Source organism: Pinus tabuliformis, chromosome 3_2 (genome assembly GCF_031772625.1).
Source record: "Pinus tabuliformis cultivar Carrire ecotype Pingquan chromosome 3_2, CPIR1, whole genome shotgun sequence".
Classification (NCBI taxonomy): Eukaryota; Viridiplantae; Streptophyta; class Pinopsida; order Pinales; family Pinaceae; genus Pinus; species Pinus tabuliformis.
The window spans coordinates 884,630,504-884,648,344 of NC_142302.1; the positions used below are offsets into that span (position 1 = coordinate 884,630,504).

General features: G+C 38.9%; 1 protein-coding gene and 2 pseudogenes across 2 annotated transcripts; 2 read left to right on the forward strand and 1 right to left on the reverse strand.

The window, feature by feature from the left end:
- The first annotated feature begins 4,621 nt into the window (after window positions 1-4,621).
- Window positions 4,622-6,531, forward strand: LOC149183433 (uncharacterized; annotated as a pseudogene). Its single transcript, XR_016257182.1, has 2 exons — window positions 4,622-5,073; window positions 5,174-6,531. The product of XR_016257182.1 is annotated as an uncharacterized LOC149183433 (transcript).
- A 4,153-nt stretch (window positions 6,532-10,684) lies between these two features.
- LOC149183434 (pentatricopeptide repeat-containing protein At4g02750 pseudogene) lies at window positions 10,685-11,608 on the reverse strand (annotated as a pseudogene).
- A 3,021-nt stretch (window positions 11,609-14,629) lies between these two features.
- Window positions 14,630-15,112, forward strand: LOC149183435 (protein SRC2-like). Its single transcript, XM_089414945.1, has one exon. The coding sequence runs from the start codon at window positions 14,630-14,632 to the stop codon at window positions 15,110-15,112; it is 483 nt and encodes a 160-aa protein (XP_089271071.1).
- Window positions 15,113-17,841: the final 2,729 nt, after the last annotated feature.

Below are 17,841 nucleotides of genomic sequence, written 5' to 3' on the forward strand. Positions count from 1 at the left end.
TAAACCTGGTTCTAGCATCCCCCAATACTGCTTCGGGTGAGACTATAGCTTGTGCTATGCAAGTTGTTGCTGAAAGGGCCAACAGTTAGGGTTTTGTTGGTAGGTGTGAATAACTCTGAACCTGGGTCAAGCCCCCTTAAGCCAACACCAAGTTGGAAATCCAAATGACTCAAAATATCATTAGTGGACCCCCCTCCTCTAAAATAGTGCGAATATGGCGCTTAGAGTCCCAAGTGGATCACATAAAATGATTCCTGGGTCGATTTTCCTACTCTACCACGGGTTATGTCCTGCATGCTGGAAATAAAGTATCAAATTGGCTAGAAAATAGTGGTTCATTGAGCCAACACAGGGATTTTTCCACTCGATGGCACAACATTTTGAGTGCAACCAACCTAGACCCGGGGGAATTCTAGACTCTTAATGATATCCTTGAACATGATTCTCCTTCCCCCGATGGGGGCAATCATATGACGCCAAGATGGTACTTAGGGCCTTCCCCCTCCACCATGTAGTGCACATGCTACATTCAATGACCATTTTGATTACCCCGTTCCTTCTAGACAATCTTTTTGGATGGTGTTATGGTTATGCTAATAAAGGTGGCAAAGTTCTTGTTGTTGTTGGAAGATTGGCCATGTATGTTGGAAAGAGGGAGGGTGACAAAGTGGGTGATGGTAACCGTGACATCTCACTGGGGTTTTGGCTCTAGAGATGCAACACAATGGAAATCTGGTCCACTCTAGCTTGGAGGGAGTTTGGCCTTCAAACGAGTACCTAGGAGCTCAGCTCTTTCCTGGGAGGAAAATTGCGTCTTGGAACTGCCTGGGGTTTTAAATTTTGGTTCAGTTGCCTTATATGATTTTTCTAGCTCAAGGTGATCTCTCTTACCGGATTTGAATTAGTAATTATGCTCTACTGTTTAAATGAGGCCCGAAGGTCTATCATGTGCATTGTGTGTTGTCTTAGGGAGCCCTAGCATGGCTTTGTCTCTGCTTATGGCGCTTGGTGTTTGCAAGTGTTTCTTGGCTATTGTGGATTTTATGACCTTGGTTTACCCTCTAGGTCTCTTCTATTTGGGAATGGTAGATTCCCCTACCTCAGTTTGCTTGTACCTACCCTCTCTATTTGTTACCTATTTAAAGGGTTGTCCTTTTCTACTTTTCGGTCTGGTAGTAGTTTTCATTTCTTTCTCTTTGGCTCTGGTGTCTCAGGGGTCCCCATCTAGGTTGCTAGGGTAGTCTTTGGTGGCGTCTGGGGGCTTGGGGAAATTTCTAGGTGAATTGTTGGGTAGCCCTTCATCTCCTCCTTGGTGATGTCTTTAGTCCTGCCCAACCTTTCTTAATGTCCTTTTCCCTTGGAAGGTGTTATTTCTATTTTCATTGTAGGAATACTTCAGGGTGCTCTCAATTCTGGTTGCTCAACACCCTTGCTACCAAAAAAATGCCTTGTCAGTGAGGGAAGCCTTGTCATGGGGGTGGAAATTTCATTAATGCAGGTCGGTCCACTCCTCACAACAACTCATATTCAGGGAATTCATTCAGCATAGAGCATGAGGGTGAGGTGAAGCTCTCCCCAGCTCTCTCTCCAGGAATAATTGAGGCTCCCGCAATAATAGAATCCTTATTTGTGCAACTTCAAGACATTCGGCTCAATATTGACATCATTCACGACCACAAGTATCAAGACCATAATGAACTCGTCACATATATGAATGATATTCAGTATAGTCAGAATAATATATTGGAACAATTGGATTCTCTTTGTCAAAACCACTGCAAAACAAATAACCACCTCTATAACTTAGAAGCTTGGGTGGAACATATTTATTTTCACATGCATGAGTGTGATGGCTATTTTTTTGCCCCCATTGTGCTTCTTCCCCATCCCCCTCCATGAAATGTTGTTGCTAGTCTCTATTTCTTTTCTATTTTTTTACAAGTATTAAATGGATACTATGCCAGGTGGAAATATTATTTGTAAATATCTATCTATGTCATCCTCCAACACTCTATTCTAGCAAGTCTGGTATGAATGAGGAAAAGGGGGTTGTTGAGACATCTTCTGTAATATTTGTTTTTGTGAAAATCTAACGAAAAAATTTTAATTGACAAAAAAAAAATTAAATATTTTTTAAAATGTAGAAGAGAAATAAAGTTGGAAATAAATATCCCTAATTCTGTTTAGATGTAAAAGTAGTTGAAATTCTCTTAATTCAATCACCATGATATTGGTGATTCCCTTACTTTACCTCATTCTTGTAATAAAATCATTGAAGATAATTATTTCTTCCATTAGTCCTCTCAACTTCCCCGTGGATGTGCGCCCTCTTATTTTTAAGGTTTCTCTTAACACTTCATTAGGAACCCCATCCTCCCCTCGGCCCCCTAGCCTTAAATATCTTACCTCCCCTAACCCTCTCTAAGTTGCTCCTCGCCCCCCCCCCCCCAATTTCCCTTACATGTTATCCCTTCCCTTAATGCCAAAGGGGTCAACTTATCCTCTGTGGATATTGAATTCCCTTCCTTTCGCCTTTTAGAGAAAGGGTTCAACTGTGCTTTAGTTCCCCCTAATATTCCCTTTGAAGACATTAGTTGTTCTGTCAAGTCCCTTTCGAACCATCTTCTGCCCCATGATGCTGAAGAGCTTTGATAAGAATGTGGGCACATTCTTCAAAGAGCTAAGATTCCCAAGAAAAACCTCTTAAAAGATGAATTTCAATTCCTTCGAAACCTTAACAACAACCTATCTATCCTCATACTAAAAGTCGACAAGGGTAATGCTTCTATCGTTATGAAATTTTTTGGGTATGGCTGAAAAATGCATGAACTCCTGCTTTCTCCCTCATACAAGCCTCTAATAAAAAAAACCCCTAAACTTTATTTCCAACAAAGTCACAAAAGCCATTAAAGCCTCCTCTTTAGACCCATCTATCCAAAAGCTTATTATTCCCATTAATCCATGCAACACCCACACAATTTATGGTCTGCCTAAAATCCGCAAAAAATATATCCCCCTTAGACCCATCATGAGTACCATCGAGCATCCTATCCATGCCCTTTCTCAATATCTTACTAAAAAGCTTCACCCATTCTATAGAAAATCCCCCTCCTACATTAAACACTCCACTCATTTCATCCATAAAACTAAACACTTTAAACTTGATGAGCATGATGTCTTAGTTAACTTTGATGTTGTCTCTTTGTTTACAAAAATTCTTTTTCTAGGAGACCTTAACCTCATCTATAGTCTTGTTGACTTTGAGACGCTCGACTTTATAAAAAAAATTATGACCACCGCTTCCTTTTTCTATAAGGGAGTCTATTATGAACATTCTGAAAGCAATACCATGGAATGGGAGTCTATTATCAACATTCTGAAGGTACTACCATAGGATCATCCCTTTCCCCCATTGTAGCCAACATATTTATGGAACACTTTGAAACTCTATCCCTTGAAAACTACCACCAAAAACCCAAATTTTGGTTTCACTTTGTAGATGAAACCTTCCTAATCTATCCTCATGGTATTCCTGCTCTTAAACGACTTTACTTTCCCATCTCAATTAGATTCCCCCCACATCTAGTTCACTATGTAATTTGAAGCTAACCATACCCTTCCCTTCTTGATGTTCTTGTCTTGTGTCTCCCTAACCCATAACCCATTAGACCTGTAGAAAAATGACTCATACTCACAAATACCTACATGCCCATCCCCACCACCACCCAGCTCAAAAATATGTTGTTCGAAAAACCTTGATCACTTGGGCCATCTATATCTCTAATCCTCAAGCATTTGAGAATGAAAAGTCCCATCTAACAAAATCCCTCAAGGCCAATGGTTATTTATCTTCTTGGACCTGCAAATCCTTCCACTCTTCTTTCCATCCTAAACCAAAATGCCATTATAATGATCAACCCCTAGCCAAAATGTCTCTACCCTCCATTCAAGGGTTTATTGACCTTTTGTTCAAGAGTCTTTCAAAAGAATACCTAGACCTTGTTCAAGCCTCATAAAACCTTAAGCCTCTTAAAGACAAGGATGTCCCTCTGCTCGACCCAAGAGTCTATCAAATCCTCTACTCTTGTGGAAGTTTTACATAGGTCAAACCAAGAGATCCTTTAAATCCTAACTCTCGGAGCACATTATTGACAACTTCCACAACCACACATCTAAGTCCACTATTTGGGAGCACTATTACAATACGAAGCATTCAATTTGCTTTTACAAAACCAATATTTCAGCCTCTAACCTGTTCCACTCTACCAAAGTCACCAGGGAATCTCTCGAACTTGAGAAGAATCCTAACAACTTCAACTTAGATGATGGTTATAAGCTTAGCCATTTATGATAATCCATAATCCATCTTCTCTCCACTAAGTCTTAGTTTATCCTAGTCTTCTCCTCCCCCTCCCCATTTCGATCTACTCTCTCCCTCTTTCCTTTGTCTTGGTCTTCTCCTCTTTACGCCGTAAGGCGTTTCCCTCTGAGATTAACTCTCTAAATTGCTTTCGTGTCAAAATATGTGCCATTGGATGAGGTAATCCTTATCCGTTGATTTGAATTGACTGTTCGTTCGATCCTGCACTAACTGCGACTGTTCGTTCGATCCTGCAATAACTGTCCGCTATCTTCCTTCCGAACCGTCAACCGATTTTGCTCCATGAACAAGGGTTTTTGACACGAACTTTTTTTAATTTACACTCAACGCAAATGTTTTTGCTTCGCCCGCGGCCCGAGCATGCTACTCTGGCGGTGCTTTAGAGGTATGCACTGAACACCTGAACTTTTTTGTATTGATATGTGTGTTTTGGGAATTTTCAGTTCGACTCTGCATTCAGAACACTGCCGCGCCATAACCACTAGAGAGCAGATTCATAAAGAGCAGAGGTGGGTTTGCAACTATGGTGTTTGTTAACTTAACTATTATTTAGCTAATCAGGCATTTGTATCCGGTTGAAAAGTTGAACAATAGACCTGCACTTTTGTGCTTTCTGGCGATGCTTGTTCACAGTATGCAAGAATTGAAATGGCGGGCTTTGGACCAGAGAGACAATGGCGGCAAAAAAAATGGTATTTTTGTTATACAATGGTCTTGTTCAGCGCTCTAAATAGGAAGTGATAATTCAACCATGGCAGTGGCCTGATTATTGTATTCTAGTCATTCGTGCAGGTGCTCCTGGCTGAAGTCTACTACTTATTTTACTGGAAGTGCCGGAGTCCTTGAAATAGGAGGAGGATCACTAATGTTGTCCCTAAATCCATGGAGGGAGGCTTCAACAGTTGGGAATTGGATAATCCAACGCTTCCCCGTTAATGGCTTCAACTTTACTCGTGAAGGACTGGTGGGTTCATTGGGTTCTCACTTGATACGGGAGGCATCAGATCCAGAGATTTCAGCAACTCTATTCCGGACTACTCCCAGCGTTATTAGTAGCAACGATAGTCTCTATATGCAGGGGTGCGGGAGGACCGAGGTTGCTGTTCACTATCAAAGAAGAGAATAAAGAGGATATGCAGGACGAAGAATCTGTGGGTGAAGATAAGATTGCATCCTCTGTTTCAGAGCAAGGGATGGCAAAATCTCAATGCCCTGTTCGCTCTAAAGATGCCTCCTAAGAACAATCTAAGTTGCCTCCTAAGAACAATACGCGGGAACGTTGTTATCAACTACAGAAGCAATGGCGGGACCTGTATTCGATTGGATTGCTGCGGCAGCAACAGAGGATGCAAGAATCCGGTTGCTATTGGAAGCCCCCTTCCCCGTCTCCTCAACCCATGAACTTGTCAGACTTGCTTTCCCAACCGTTTTCATGCGGCACTTCCCCTCGTTCGGCACCTGGTCGATTCGCTTCCCTCTCATCTCCCAGGTCTTCCCCATGGCGAAGTAATCATACACTCTCGGCCTATTCAAGAAATGAATCTCTGAGGCAATATGGTAAGCGGCAGAGCGTCTATGCTGTTACTTCGAATCCCATCTATGATACTGATAAAATGTCTTCATTACCTACCGCATTAGGCACTGCTGTTTCATCCCCCTGTGAGCACGATACTCCTCCCTGAACTCCCATGAGGGCCCCTTTATCTGCTTATTCAATTCCACTCTCCATCTCTGCAATGAGCAACGTTTCTTCCCTAACAAGACCTGCTGTGAATAGTGACTCCTGGTCTTCCAAACACAGTTCTGCTTCCCTGTAATTATCTTTTCCTTGGTCTCGAAAGGTGCGAAGTTTCAGCTCTCTGAATCTTATCATGTCGCTGGGTATTACCTACAATGAAGAGAGGGCCTTTCATTAGCTTCGTGTTGAGCATGACATCCCTGGCATTGGCAGCTTCATGTGCAAGATAGGGAAATGTAGCGTTTGGTGGCAATCGAATCCTTGAGAAATGTGGCGTTAGATATTCCATGAGTTGAAATCGATGTGCAAGAGATTAGGATGATGACAGAAAGATATAAATGACTATTTCCTCTGTAATTAAATTAGGTCTGGTTGAAGTTCAATTTAAAATAATTGAGAGTATTGTTTTGTATTTTTCCTCTTGGACATGAAGTTCAATTGGGTTCTGGTATCTTAACTTCAACATTGGTGTTAAGCCCAAGTGGTTCAAGGAAACTAGATAACTGTATGAGTTTTACTTTAATAATCATTGGATAATGGGTTTCAGAGATGAGCTGAAACTGCTTTCAGAGATGAACTGAGTATCTTGAAGTAAGATGCTGAAACTGCTTACAGAGATAAAGTGAAAGTATATTGAAGTAAGATTTTAAACTGCTTTTATTTAATTAAAAGCTTGCTTTTCTTGGAAATAGAATAGTCCAAACTCCAAAAGGAATGGAAATCTGTACCTCCACACATATATATGTTATATATGTGGTGAGGTTTTGTTTTTACAATGTAATGCATAAGTTGAAACTGTTTTCAGAGATCAATTGAAAGTGTCTTGAAATAAGATGCTGAAACTGCTTTCAGGATTCATTGAAAATGTCTAGGATTTCAAACTGCTTTTATTTAATTAAAAGATTGTTTTTCTTGTAAATAAATAGTCCAAACTCCAAAAACATATAGTAGGAGTTGAAGTCTGTAACTCCATCCATATATATGTTAGACATGTGGTGATGCTTTGTTTTTACAATGTAATGCAGCTTTATGTTAAGGTAAATAGAAATGCTACTTAAACACTAGCATCCAGTAGCATCCAGTAATAGGGGACATGCAGTGAGGCTTTGTTTTTACAATGTAATGCAGCTTTATGTAAGGTAAATAGAAATGCTATTACAACACTAGCATCCAGTAATAGGGGACTTTTCCTCGTTAAAAAAAATGTTAAATGCTATTTTGTTTTACAGAAGAAAGTGCTTCCTTCAACACTTACAATTCATGCCCAGACGTGAATGGGGAAGTAGAGGAAAATATTTGCCATCGAAGCTGGATTCTTTCCGTTAATCACCAACTTGAAGCATTATCTCTGGTTACAGGTTTTACTGGGATGACACAATTTTTATAGTAACTTTCTCCCTATGATTAAGTATCCTTGGTTTCACTGATGATTTGTGTCCGATACCAGGTGGAAGGTTAAAGATACTGTAATGGAAATATGTCCTTGTTCTATGAGATCTAATCATCCCGTTACTTCTAATGCTTGTAAGGCTACCCTTGCTTTTATTACAAGCAACTTTCACAAAACATATTTCTTCTTTAACCTTGCATTACAAATGGTAACAGTTTTCTAATGCTTGTAAGGTTAACCCAGCTTTTATTACAATCAACTTTCACAAAACAGATTTCTTCTTTACCCTTCCATTCCAAATGGTAACAGTTTTTAAATTCTTCTCAAGAAGTATCCTGTCAAAGGGTTTTGCAAACGCTTTATTATGTTTTTTTTTTCAGAAAATTACCTCTTTAATATGCAATACAGTAAAGAGGGAGGGTTCTTATGCTTTTGAGGGAGGATATCTCTGTAATCTGCAGTAGAGTAAAGAGGGAGGGCTCTTATACTTTTGAGATTAGTGTATCACTGCAATCTGCAGTGCAATAAAGAGGATTTTCAGCGTATTTTCTGGGGCTTCTTTATCTATCAAGGTCAAGTATTCAAGATTAAGTTTGGTCTGCTTTCTTTATTGTATACCCCAGATTAGTAAACTCTTCTATAAATAATCTCTCAAGGCAAACAAAGGAAATAAAGTTTGGAAAATAACCAAACTGCCAACAGAATCTCAGGCATTCCTCGTGCTGAGAGGAATAGACAGCGTATTTCATGAAGCTCGGTCATTTCAGTGTAGGGATAATAACTCCCGGGTGCTTAGCCCAAATCAACAATATCAGTAACAAACATATTTTTATGTGATGCACCAGTGTATTTCACTTCACATATAATGTAGTTTGCAGGTTTTAATTGCATATGGATGCTGTCCCTACGGGGCCAAATATTTGCTTCAACACACTTCGCAAACTGTTAACGGGTTTTAAAGGATTTTAGCTATTTTGTGACTGCACTGAATGTAGATTACGATGAGAATGATAGTTTAGTGTATTTGAATATGCTATGTTTTGTTCCTTTTTTCAATATTTACGCCTCAAGGCGTTTCTCTCTGAGATTAACTCCCCACATTGCTTTCGTGTCAAAATATGTGTCATTGGATTTTAGTGTTAGACGATTAGGTAATCCTTATCCGTTGATTTGAATTGACGATGATATAATATTTTGCTCCATGAACAAGGGTTTTCTTCATATTTTCAGGTTATGCAGCTGGTATTTCGAAGGCAGAGGTGCATCTATTGCAGATCATTAATCCCGTGCAGCGGATCAGTGGTTTTCCTGGCTCAAATTTGTAAGGTAGATATCGTATTAGTGTACTCTTACCCCCTTGCATGTGCATGACTTGCAAATGCCTGAGAGAGGATTTCGATGGAATTCATTCAATTTAAAGCGATTTAAACGTTCAGAAGGCTAACTATATATTTATGGCACTATTTTCAGCCGGTTCGTTGCAGCAGAAGTGCCGGAGAAACTATCCAGGCTTTGTGGAATAGGCAAAGCCAAGTTATGGCTAGAGCAGTTAGGGTAGAATCACCATACCGGAGCTCGCATATTAAAAGATGGAAATCGTGAATGGGAATATTAAACGAAGTTGCAATACCTCGCACAAGTAACCTACCTCTCCTAAAACCCTAGCGAAAAGTAACAACATGTGAGTTACTCGTCCTGAACATTTAATTCTAAGAGAATTAGCAATGAACGACTAGCCCAACCTATAATCCCTAAAGCACAGAACATAAAGTTTCACTTAAAAACATTTCTGGACATTTCAAACAGAAATTAAAGAAAAAATAAGTGTCTCGTACTCATAAGGTTGATAAGATGAAGGCCTATTGGTAGAGTTGCTCGAAGAAGAAGGCACTCTCTAGCGCCCGGATCGATCATTGTATTGTTCATCAACCCTAACCCTATCCTATTCACATTTGTTTCCTCTGGATTATACAAACGATGGACCATAAATTCCAATAAGCAATGAGGGATAAGAAAAAGCAATAACCTGCAGAAGGATAAGAAAAAGCAATCAGCAATGAGGGATTGTGAATCTTAACAATGTTCGTCAACCGTGTTCCTACAGAAAGATTGATCAAAATTTTGAATTTAGCTTGTTTTGAAAGTTTGAAGTTTTGAACTCTTATCAACCTACAATATAGCTGCTTATTGATGGATGCATCCTAGCGAGGTTTGTCTTCCCTGTAACATCAAAAAAAAAAAATTGCAAGTGTACCATTTTTAAATTTAGTTTACTTTACCCTAATGTGATGCATAAATTCAAATTCCATTTATATCTATTCAGTTGGACATTATATTTCCTTTGTCAACCTACTTGCTTTAAAATGTCTGTCTCTTACCTTTGGGAAAGCTCCGTTCATAGAGTACTCGACACAAGATCAGAAAATATGATGCTGCGTTCTGTGACTTTCTCCTGGTATGTGCCAAAACTCAAATCAGAAAAACTTAAAAGTTCAAGTTCATCACTTTCAAAAATGTTTAGCCACAAGCTTTCTTTTGTTAATAGAAATTAGTAGATAGGCTTAAGATGCATGAGCAGAAAAACAATGGTGTTTAACAGAGATCCAAAAATCTATGAGAGAAGAACCCAATAATACAAGAGCTTCTGTCAGAAGTAGCAGACATACCTAGGCATCAAAGATATTCAGTTGTTTCATTGTTCCCTGTTAATGTGATAGAAATCAAGCTCTTCTAATATGTTTATACTAAGAATGGCATGAAAAGTTGTCCTAAAGGTGACATGCCATTTGAGAAGTGTTCTCACATAAATCGTGTACCTTGATTTAAAAATAAACAGGTCTGTGTTGTTGATGGCACCGTTTATATATCAGATAATATTTTGCAATTTTGAACCTGTTGTCATTTCTCCAATATTACATCATAAATGAAGAATTAATGAATGAGGGGAGTTTAAATTATTATCATAGATAAATCATAATCCCCCGAAAATCAAATTCCACAATTGAGATAATGGAATCAGTATGCATCGAGAGCAACAATTTCACCCCGATGAATTTTTTGTGGCAATCACAACAAATTCAAAGGTTTGTGACTATACAAGTAAGCAACCATGGAACTGTATTGTCAAGCCCTAAGGCAACGTCCAGCTTCTCACTGTGGTGACAACGAAACTCTGTTACTTGCGCTGCTCCTCCACATCAAGCAGTACAGATTTTGTGTCAGGCATATATCCTGCCTCCTTCATCCGCTTAGACAAGTGATCCAGCTTTGCATAAATTCTTTCTGACTGTGGGTGTGATCTATCTCCTACAATAAATTTGTGCGCCACATTCTTGATTTCAATCCAACTACATCCAAGATTCTTCTTTATCTCCCTATCTTTCATCATTCTTCTCACCTTTGCAACATCATCCCACTTGCCTGCAACAGCATAAATATTTGACAGCAAGACATAGGCAGCTGCATTTTGAGGTTCCAAATCAAAAAGGTGTTCTGCTGCACGTCTGCCTATATCAAGGTTTCCATGGACTCTGCAAGCACCAAGCAAGGCCTTCCACAGAATAGCATCAGGCTCATAAGGGATGGAGTTGATAAGGTCCTCTGCTTCATCCAAGTGCCCTGAACGACCAAGAATATCTACCATGCAGACATAGTGCTCCACTCTTGGTCTAATACCATGATGCTGACTCATGGATAAGAAATAGTGCCAGCCTTTGTCCACTAGGCCTGTATGACTACATGCAGCCAGAACACCAAGAAATGTAATGTGATTTGGAGTCAAGCCTGCTTGTTGCATTTCTTCAAAGAGCAGTAATGCCTCCCTGCCATGTCCATGCTGAGCATATGTTGATATAATTGTGGTCCATAAGACCGTGTCAGGTTTGTAAATTTTATCAAATGATAGTCGTGCATCATCTAGGTTCCCACATTTAGCATACATATCAACTATGGCACTTCTCACAAAAACATCTGACTCGAATCCCACTTTGATTATTTGAGCATGAACTTGTTTGCCCTGTTCCAGGGTTGCTAGGCCAGCACATGAACTTAAAACAACTGCCCAGGTGGAGTTATTAGGTTTCACACAAGATTGTCCCATTCAAGAAAAAAGCTGCAGGGCTTCCTCATCTTGTCCATTCTGAACATATCCTGTAAGGACAACAGTCCATGATATGACATTTGCCTCGGGCATTTTCTCAAATAGTACCCGGGCATCAAATGTTTTTTTATTCCGAGCATATCCCACAATCATCACATTCCAAGATTCCACATATCTTTCAGGCATTTCATCAAAGAGCTGCCGTGCCTCATCTGTTCTTCCATTCTCTGCATATCCCACAATCATAGAATTCCATGACAACACATTACTTTCACACATCCTCTCAAAGAACAGGCGCGCATCATCAATTTCCCCACATTTCGCATACATACTAACAAGGACATTGCCCACGTTTACATTTGACACAAAACCAGTTTTGACAGTGTGAGCATGGATTTGCTTGCCATCTTCAAGGGCTGCTAGGCTCGTGCATATGCCCAGGACACAAGTTAGGTTGGATTGGTTAGGCATTGTACCAGTACTAAGCATTCGGGCAAAGAATTCCAATGCATCTTTGCCATGCTCATTCCGGGCATATCCTGCGATCACTGAAGTCCACGAAACTACATCTCGTTCAGGCATTGTAACAAACAGTTGCCGTGCATTATCTATGCTTCCACATTTGGCATACATGTTAATCGCTGCATTACCCACAGAAATATCAAATTGAAAACCCATTTTAATACTGTCAGCATGGACCTGCTTGCCTGGTAGCAAGACTTCAAGGCTGGCACATGCACTCAAAACACCGGTGAATGTAAATTAGTTCCGGTAAACACACCCCTCATGCATACAGGAAAAGAGATCCAATGACTCTTGAAAGCATCCATTCTTGGCATATCCGGTAATAACCGAAGTCCATGACACAACATCTCGTTTGGGCATTTTCTCAAATAATTGGCGTGCATCCTCCATGCGTCCAATCTGAGCATATCCTGCTATCATTGTATTCCATGAAACTACATTTCGTTCAGGCATTTTGTCGAACAACTTTTGGTCGTCCTCTAATTTACTATTCCTGACATATGCAGCTAGAATCGCATTCCTGAACTTTTTACTAATGCAGGGCTTTATGCCTTCCAGTGTTTGAACGAGGGTGATTAATGTGGTTAAGCACTGTATCAACCACTAAGTTAGGCATGTCTGACTTCTTCTTTTCTTTTATAGATTCTCATGAGTCTCATTCAAGGTTTTTGATAATATGCCCTCATTTAAAAGTTCATGACTCGGTAATCTTTCCTCTATTCATTTGAAGACTAGCCATGAGAGACAAGATGGGTAGGTGAAAGTGGCTTGCTGCTACAGTTTCCACCAAGTTTTCATTTTCTTACATAGTGGTTTGCCCAAAGGTGGGCTGGTGTGGCCCCACAAGGGGCCATTGATCAGCTGATGCTGTCATGGCTGTTAAGTTGGGCTGGTGTGGCCCCGCAAGGGGCCACTGATCTGCTGATGCTGTCATGGCTGTTAAGTTGGGCTGGTTGGTCACATGGTCAGATAGAGTCTACGGAAGCACCTACCTTATGAATGTTGGTTAATGCTTGACAATTGAAGTATAAAGGAAACATCTGTGGTCTTCCTTGTACTTACTGTTATCCTTCCTTAGATTGGAAGGTGGTTTATGCTTGGCACTTAAAAAGTATAAAGGAAGCATCTGTCGTTTTCAAGCCACAATATCAATTCCTTTTCTTTTACAACACTAACCATCTCTATCTCCAGTTCATGTTTCTTTTGAATATGTTTACAAAAACCTAGTTGTTCCGCTTTTTTCTTTACATTTTGAAGCTTCTTAGAAAGGATTCACATTTTTGTTCATGTAATGTGAGTGTCTTCATTTCACTAATACTGGATTTTATTTTCTATGTCTGGGTTGCCAAACTGCAGTTGTTCAAATGAAAATGGTATGTTTTTAGGCCTCTTCGTTTGAGAGGTCTAGATTCCAGATAGATAGGCAAGTGATCTGAAAGAATTACTTTGAAACTTCACATTTTTGTTCATGTAATGTGAGTGTCTTCATTTCACTAATACTGGATTTTATTTTCTATGTCTGGGTTGCCAAACTGCAGCTGTTCAAATGAAAATGGTATGTTTTTAGGCCTCTTCGTTTGAGAGGTCTAGACTCCAGATAGATAGGCAAGTGATCTGAAAGAATTACTTTGAAGCTAAAGGATTCACAAGGCTTTCCTAATCTTGTAGAAAATGGTTCGTCAATATTAAGCCATAAGGATGAAAACCAAGCGAGATAATAATCAGCTAATGCAAGTGACTATTGTTGAAAAATATTTCTAACTCTCGTTTTACTTTGACATTGTTATATAATCAAGAAAATGTGGGAAAGAAGGCTATATTACAAGGCCATTAGATGAAGTTGGGGTAGATTTTATGGTTTGAAACTAACTCAACTGAAATTTTCTACATTGTTTTTATCAATATGAAAGCCTGAGAAGATAGGTGCAGGTGAAGCAATGGAGTTTTGAAATGGGTATATTTTATAGTCTAACACTAACAACCAAAATTTTCTACATTGCTTTTATCAATATGAGATTCTGAGAAGATAGGTGCAGGTGAAGCAATGGAGTTTTGAAATGGGTAGATTTTATAATCTAAAACTAACTCAAGCAAATTTTTGTACATTGTTTTTATGAATATGAGAGCCTGAGACTATAGGTGCAGGTGAAGTAATGGAGTTTTGAAATGGAAATCACAGCAATAAAATTCTAAAATGAAACAACAAATGGATTTGGTACAATTTTTTTTGTTTGTTCCATTATTGTTGTATCTATGAATGGGCTTTTCTGCTTCTTGGCTTCGATCATGACCATTTGGGGTGGCCTTCTGCACTGATTTCCATCTGCTTTCATCATCATGAGCTAGAGAGTCTATGATGTGTTTTGTCTTATAAGTCAGTTCTATACAATGTTCAGATTTCAAAAGATTTCATTCATGGCGTTTCTGCTCCTATAATTTCAATGAGGGTGGTCTTTGAATATTGCGTTTCCTTGTGCAGTAAATTCACTCTACATCATGGGGGAAGCTTACACACAGCTGGAGCTTAACATCATCTCAGCTCAAGATCTGAAGGAGATGCATCTTTTTGGCATGATGCAGACCTACTGTGTTGTATGGATCAATTTCGAGAAAAAACTGACGACGCAAATTGACAGAACAGGGGGCGCAAACCCTACTTGGAACGACAAGGCCATATTCAGAGTGGAAGAGAGTTTGCTCCGCTGTGAAACCTCTGCTGTGATTATGGAGATATACTGCGTGGGTTGCCTCAGGGATACCCTGCTAGGCACTGTGAGGGTCTTGCTTTCCACTCTCCTCAAGGGCTACGGGAGCACAAATTTCAGTGGGATGAGTTTCTTGGCACTGCAGGTCCGTCGTCCTTTTGGTCACCCACAGGGCATTCTCAACCTTGGCACCATGATTCTTGATGGAGTATATCTTCACAGAATGAACAGATTCATCCCTGCAACTGGGGGGCTGTGGGTTTCAAAGATTTGATGGGGAATCATGTCGAACCCAGGCCTTCATTTGTGAGAAAATTACTGTCCATTGAACCTAATAATGTTGTTGATGCCCAAGAACAACAATCCCGCTGTCAAGACTTCAACAGTAGTGCATGCAAGGGACAGGGCAAAGATCAAGAAAAGCAAAAAGATGGTGGTGAGATGGTTGAGAAGGAGAAGGAGAAACTTGTTGGCTGCTATCAGATTCTCATGGCCCCAAAATTGAAAAGGAATAAAGTTGGATTGAAGAATGGGGCTGCAAAAATTCATCTCAGTCCATCTGACAGTAACATCTGTGCCAAGGAAGATCAAGATCCTGCTGTGGCTTACAACAAAGCAATAGCAATTTATGCATAGTGTTATCATCAATAATATTATTGTGCAAGAATACGTTGGTTTTCTGTTATTATATTCTTTGTGCAAGTGCCTTCAATTCCTAGTTGATTCGTGAAGTGCTTATTATGGCATACACAACAATTTTGAAAATCACGAGCCACTGTGGATGAAAGACTGGTTTATGTAAGAGTTTGAATAGATATATGAATCTGAAAAGGGCAAGTTCAGTGCCTTCAATCTGCTACTTCAATATATATTCTTAGCCTACGTGGATGAACATTGGTTTGTGTAAAAGTTTGAATAGATATGAGTTTGAATTTTGCAATGGGCATGTTCAGTGCCTTCAGTTTGCTACTTTGATAGATAGTCTTAGCCACTGTGGATCACACATTGGTTTGTTTAAAAATTTGAATAGATATATAAGTCTCAAATGGGCAAGTTCAGTGCCTTCAGTCTGCTACTTTGATATATACTCTTAGCCACTGTGAATGAAATATTGGTTTGTGTAGAAATTTGAGTGGATATATGAGAGAATTGGGCAATTTCAATGCCTTCAGTCTTTGATATATACTACTCTTAGCCACTGTGGATGAAATATTGGTTTATGTAAACATTTGAATAGATATATCATATATGAGTCTGAAATGGGCAAATTCAGTGCCTTCAGTCTGCTGCTTTGATATATATAGAGTATATATATATTTGTTTACATGATGATCACTGCGTTTTTAACTTATGTCCATTAATCAAATCGATCTTTCAAAGACACAGTAGGCTTTCCTAATCTTGCAGAAAATGGTCCGTCCATATTAAGCCATAAGGATGAAAACCAAGCGAGATAATAATCATCTGATGCAAGTGACTATTGTTGAAAAATATTTCTAACTCTCGTTTTACTTTGACATTATTTTATAATCAAGAAAATGTGGGAAAGAAGGCTATATTACAAGCCCATTAGATGAAGTTGGGGTAGATTTTATGGTTTGAAACTAACTCAACCAAAATTTTCTACATTGCTTTTATCAATATGAAAGCCTGAGAAGATAGGTGCAAGTGAAGCAATGGAGTTTTGAAATCAATGAAGGAGATATTGCATTTTCTAGCAAAAATGCCATCATCCACAACCAATTAACCAATTCTTTCTTCCTCTGTAGCATCCTTGCTTTGACATAAGTTGGACAGAGATGAGGACTTACACCGACATTCCATATTCAACAGCTCTACTTAGACATTGACATAACTCATATAGACATCTCTATGATTGGGACTCAGCAACAGACAAACTTTGCTGTCAACTCAGCTACTTATGAAATGGCCAGAGTCTTCTTAAAAATTTCAATATTTCTACAGTTGAGGATTGTAGCAAAGCTCAGGGATCAAACTTAACTCCATGCTTATGAGGCATCCGCGTTCTCACAGTTACTTGCAGCTCATTCTCAGTTTTAATGGGAAGGTGATATATGGTGTATTATTGTTGTAGTGGCAGGGGATGGATTTTAATTGTTGGTTGGACCAAAAGAAATTGATGCAAATCAGTATTAATTAGTTATTGATAATTTTGCCCACTGAGTTCCGTGAGGTCGAGTATAATGCTTTCCTTGCTTATCAAAGAATATTGCTTATCAAAGAGTATTGATTCCTTTTCAATAGGAGTAGCATGTGAGTGTCAGTTTTATAAAGAAGATTCTTTTTATTATTAATAAAAATATAGATAGTTGGTTTCATTTTAAAGGGTTATAAATATGAGTTATAAATACAAGACTTAAAAGGTTGTAAATATTTCAAGGGTTGTAAATATGAGTTATTAATTGTTTTTACTCAAAACATGATAAATAGCAATTTAGCAATTTCTTTTTAGTTGAGTTTCTTTTTAGTTGAGTGACTCAAATTCATGTTTCTTTAGGTTGACGGTAAACCCACTAAAGTGGAAAAAATTGTGATTCCAATAATTAGAGGGATTGTCATCATGGGGTGATAAGAAATTTAATATTCCAAGAAGAGGAGGTAGTAGTAGATTCTAAATAAATTAGCAGTGCAATAACATAAATGTTTGCAACAAATTTAAAGAGATCCACCTTGTTGAGTAATGCACACACTACATGGATAATGGATTTCCGCACTTTATGCCTTACGGCGTTTTCTTTGCAACATCTGGTGCAAATGCTAGTTATCTTTTTCCCCTTTCTTGGGTACCCCTTCCATTTTTATGATTGATTCTCCCTCTCCTCTTTTCTAATTTCTCTTAGTCCCATAGAATTCTTAATCCCTTCCTATTCTTCTTATGAACATTTTTATGCCTTTTTTACCTTTTTTATTATATTCTATCCACTCTTCCTTTATCCTAATTATTTATAATATATTTCTTTTATAAATATTTACCCTTTAAAT

Coding starts and splice junctions, on each gene's coding strand:
- LOC149183435 (XM_089414945.1), top strand. CDS start 14,630: ATGGGGGAAGCTTACACACAGCTGGAGCTTAACATCATCTCAGCTCAA.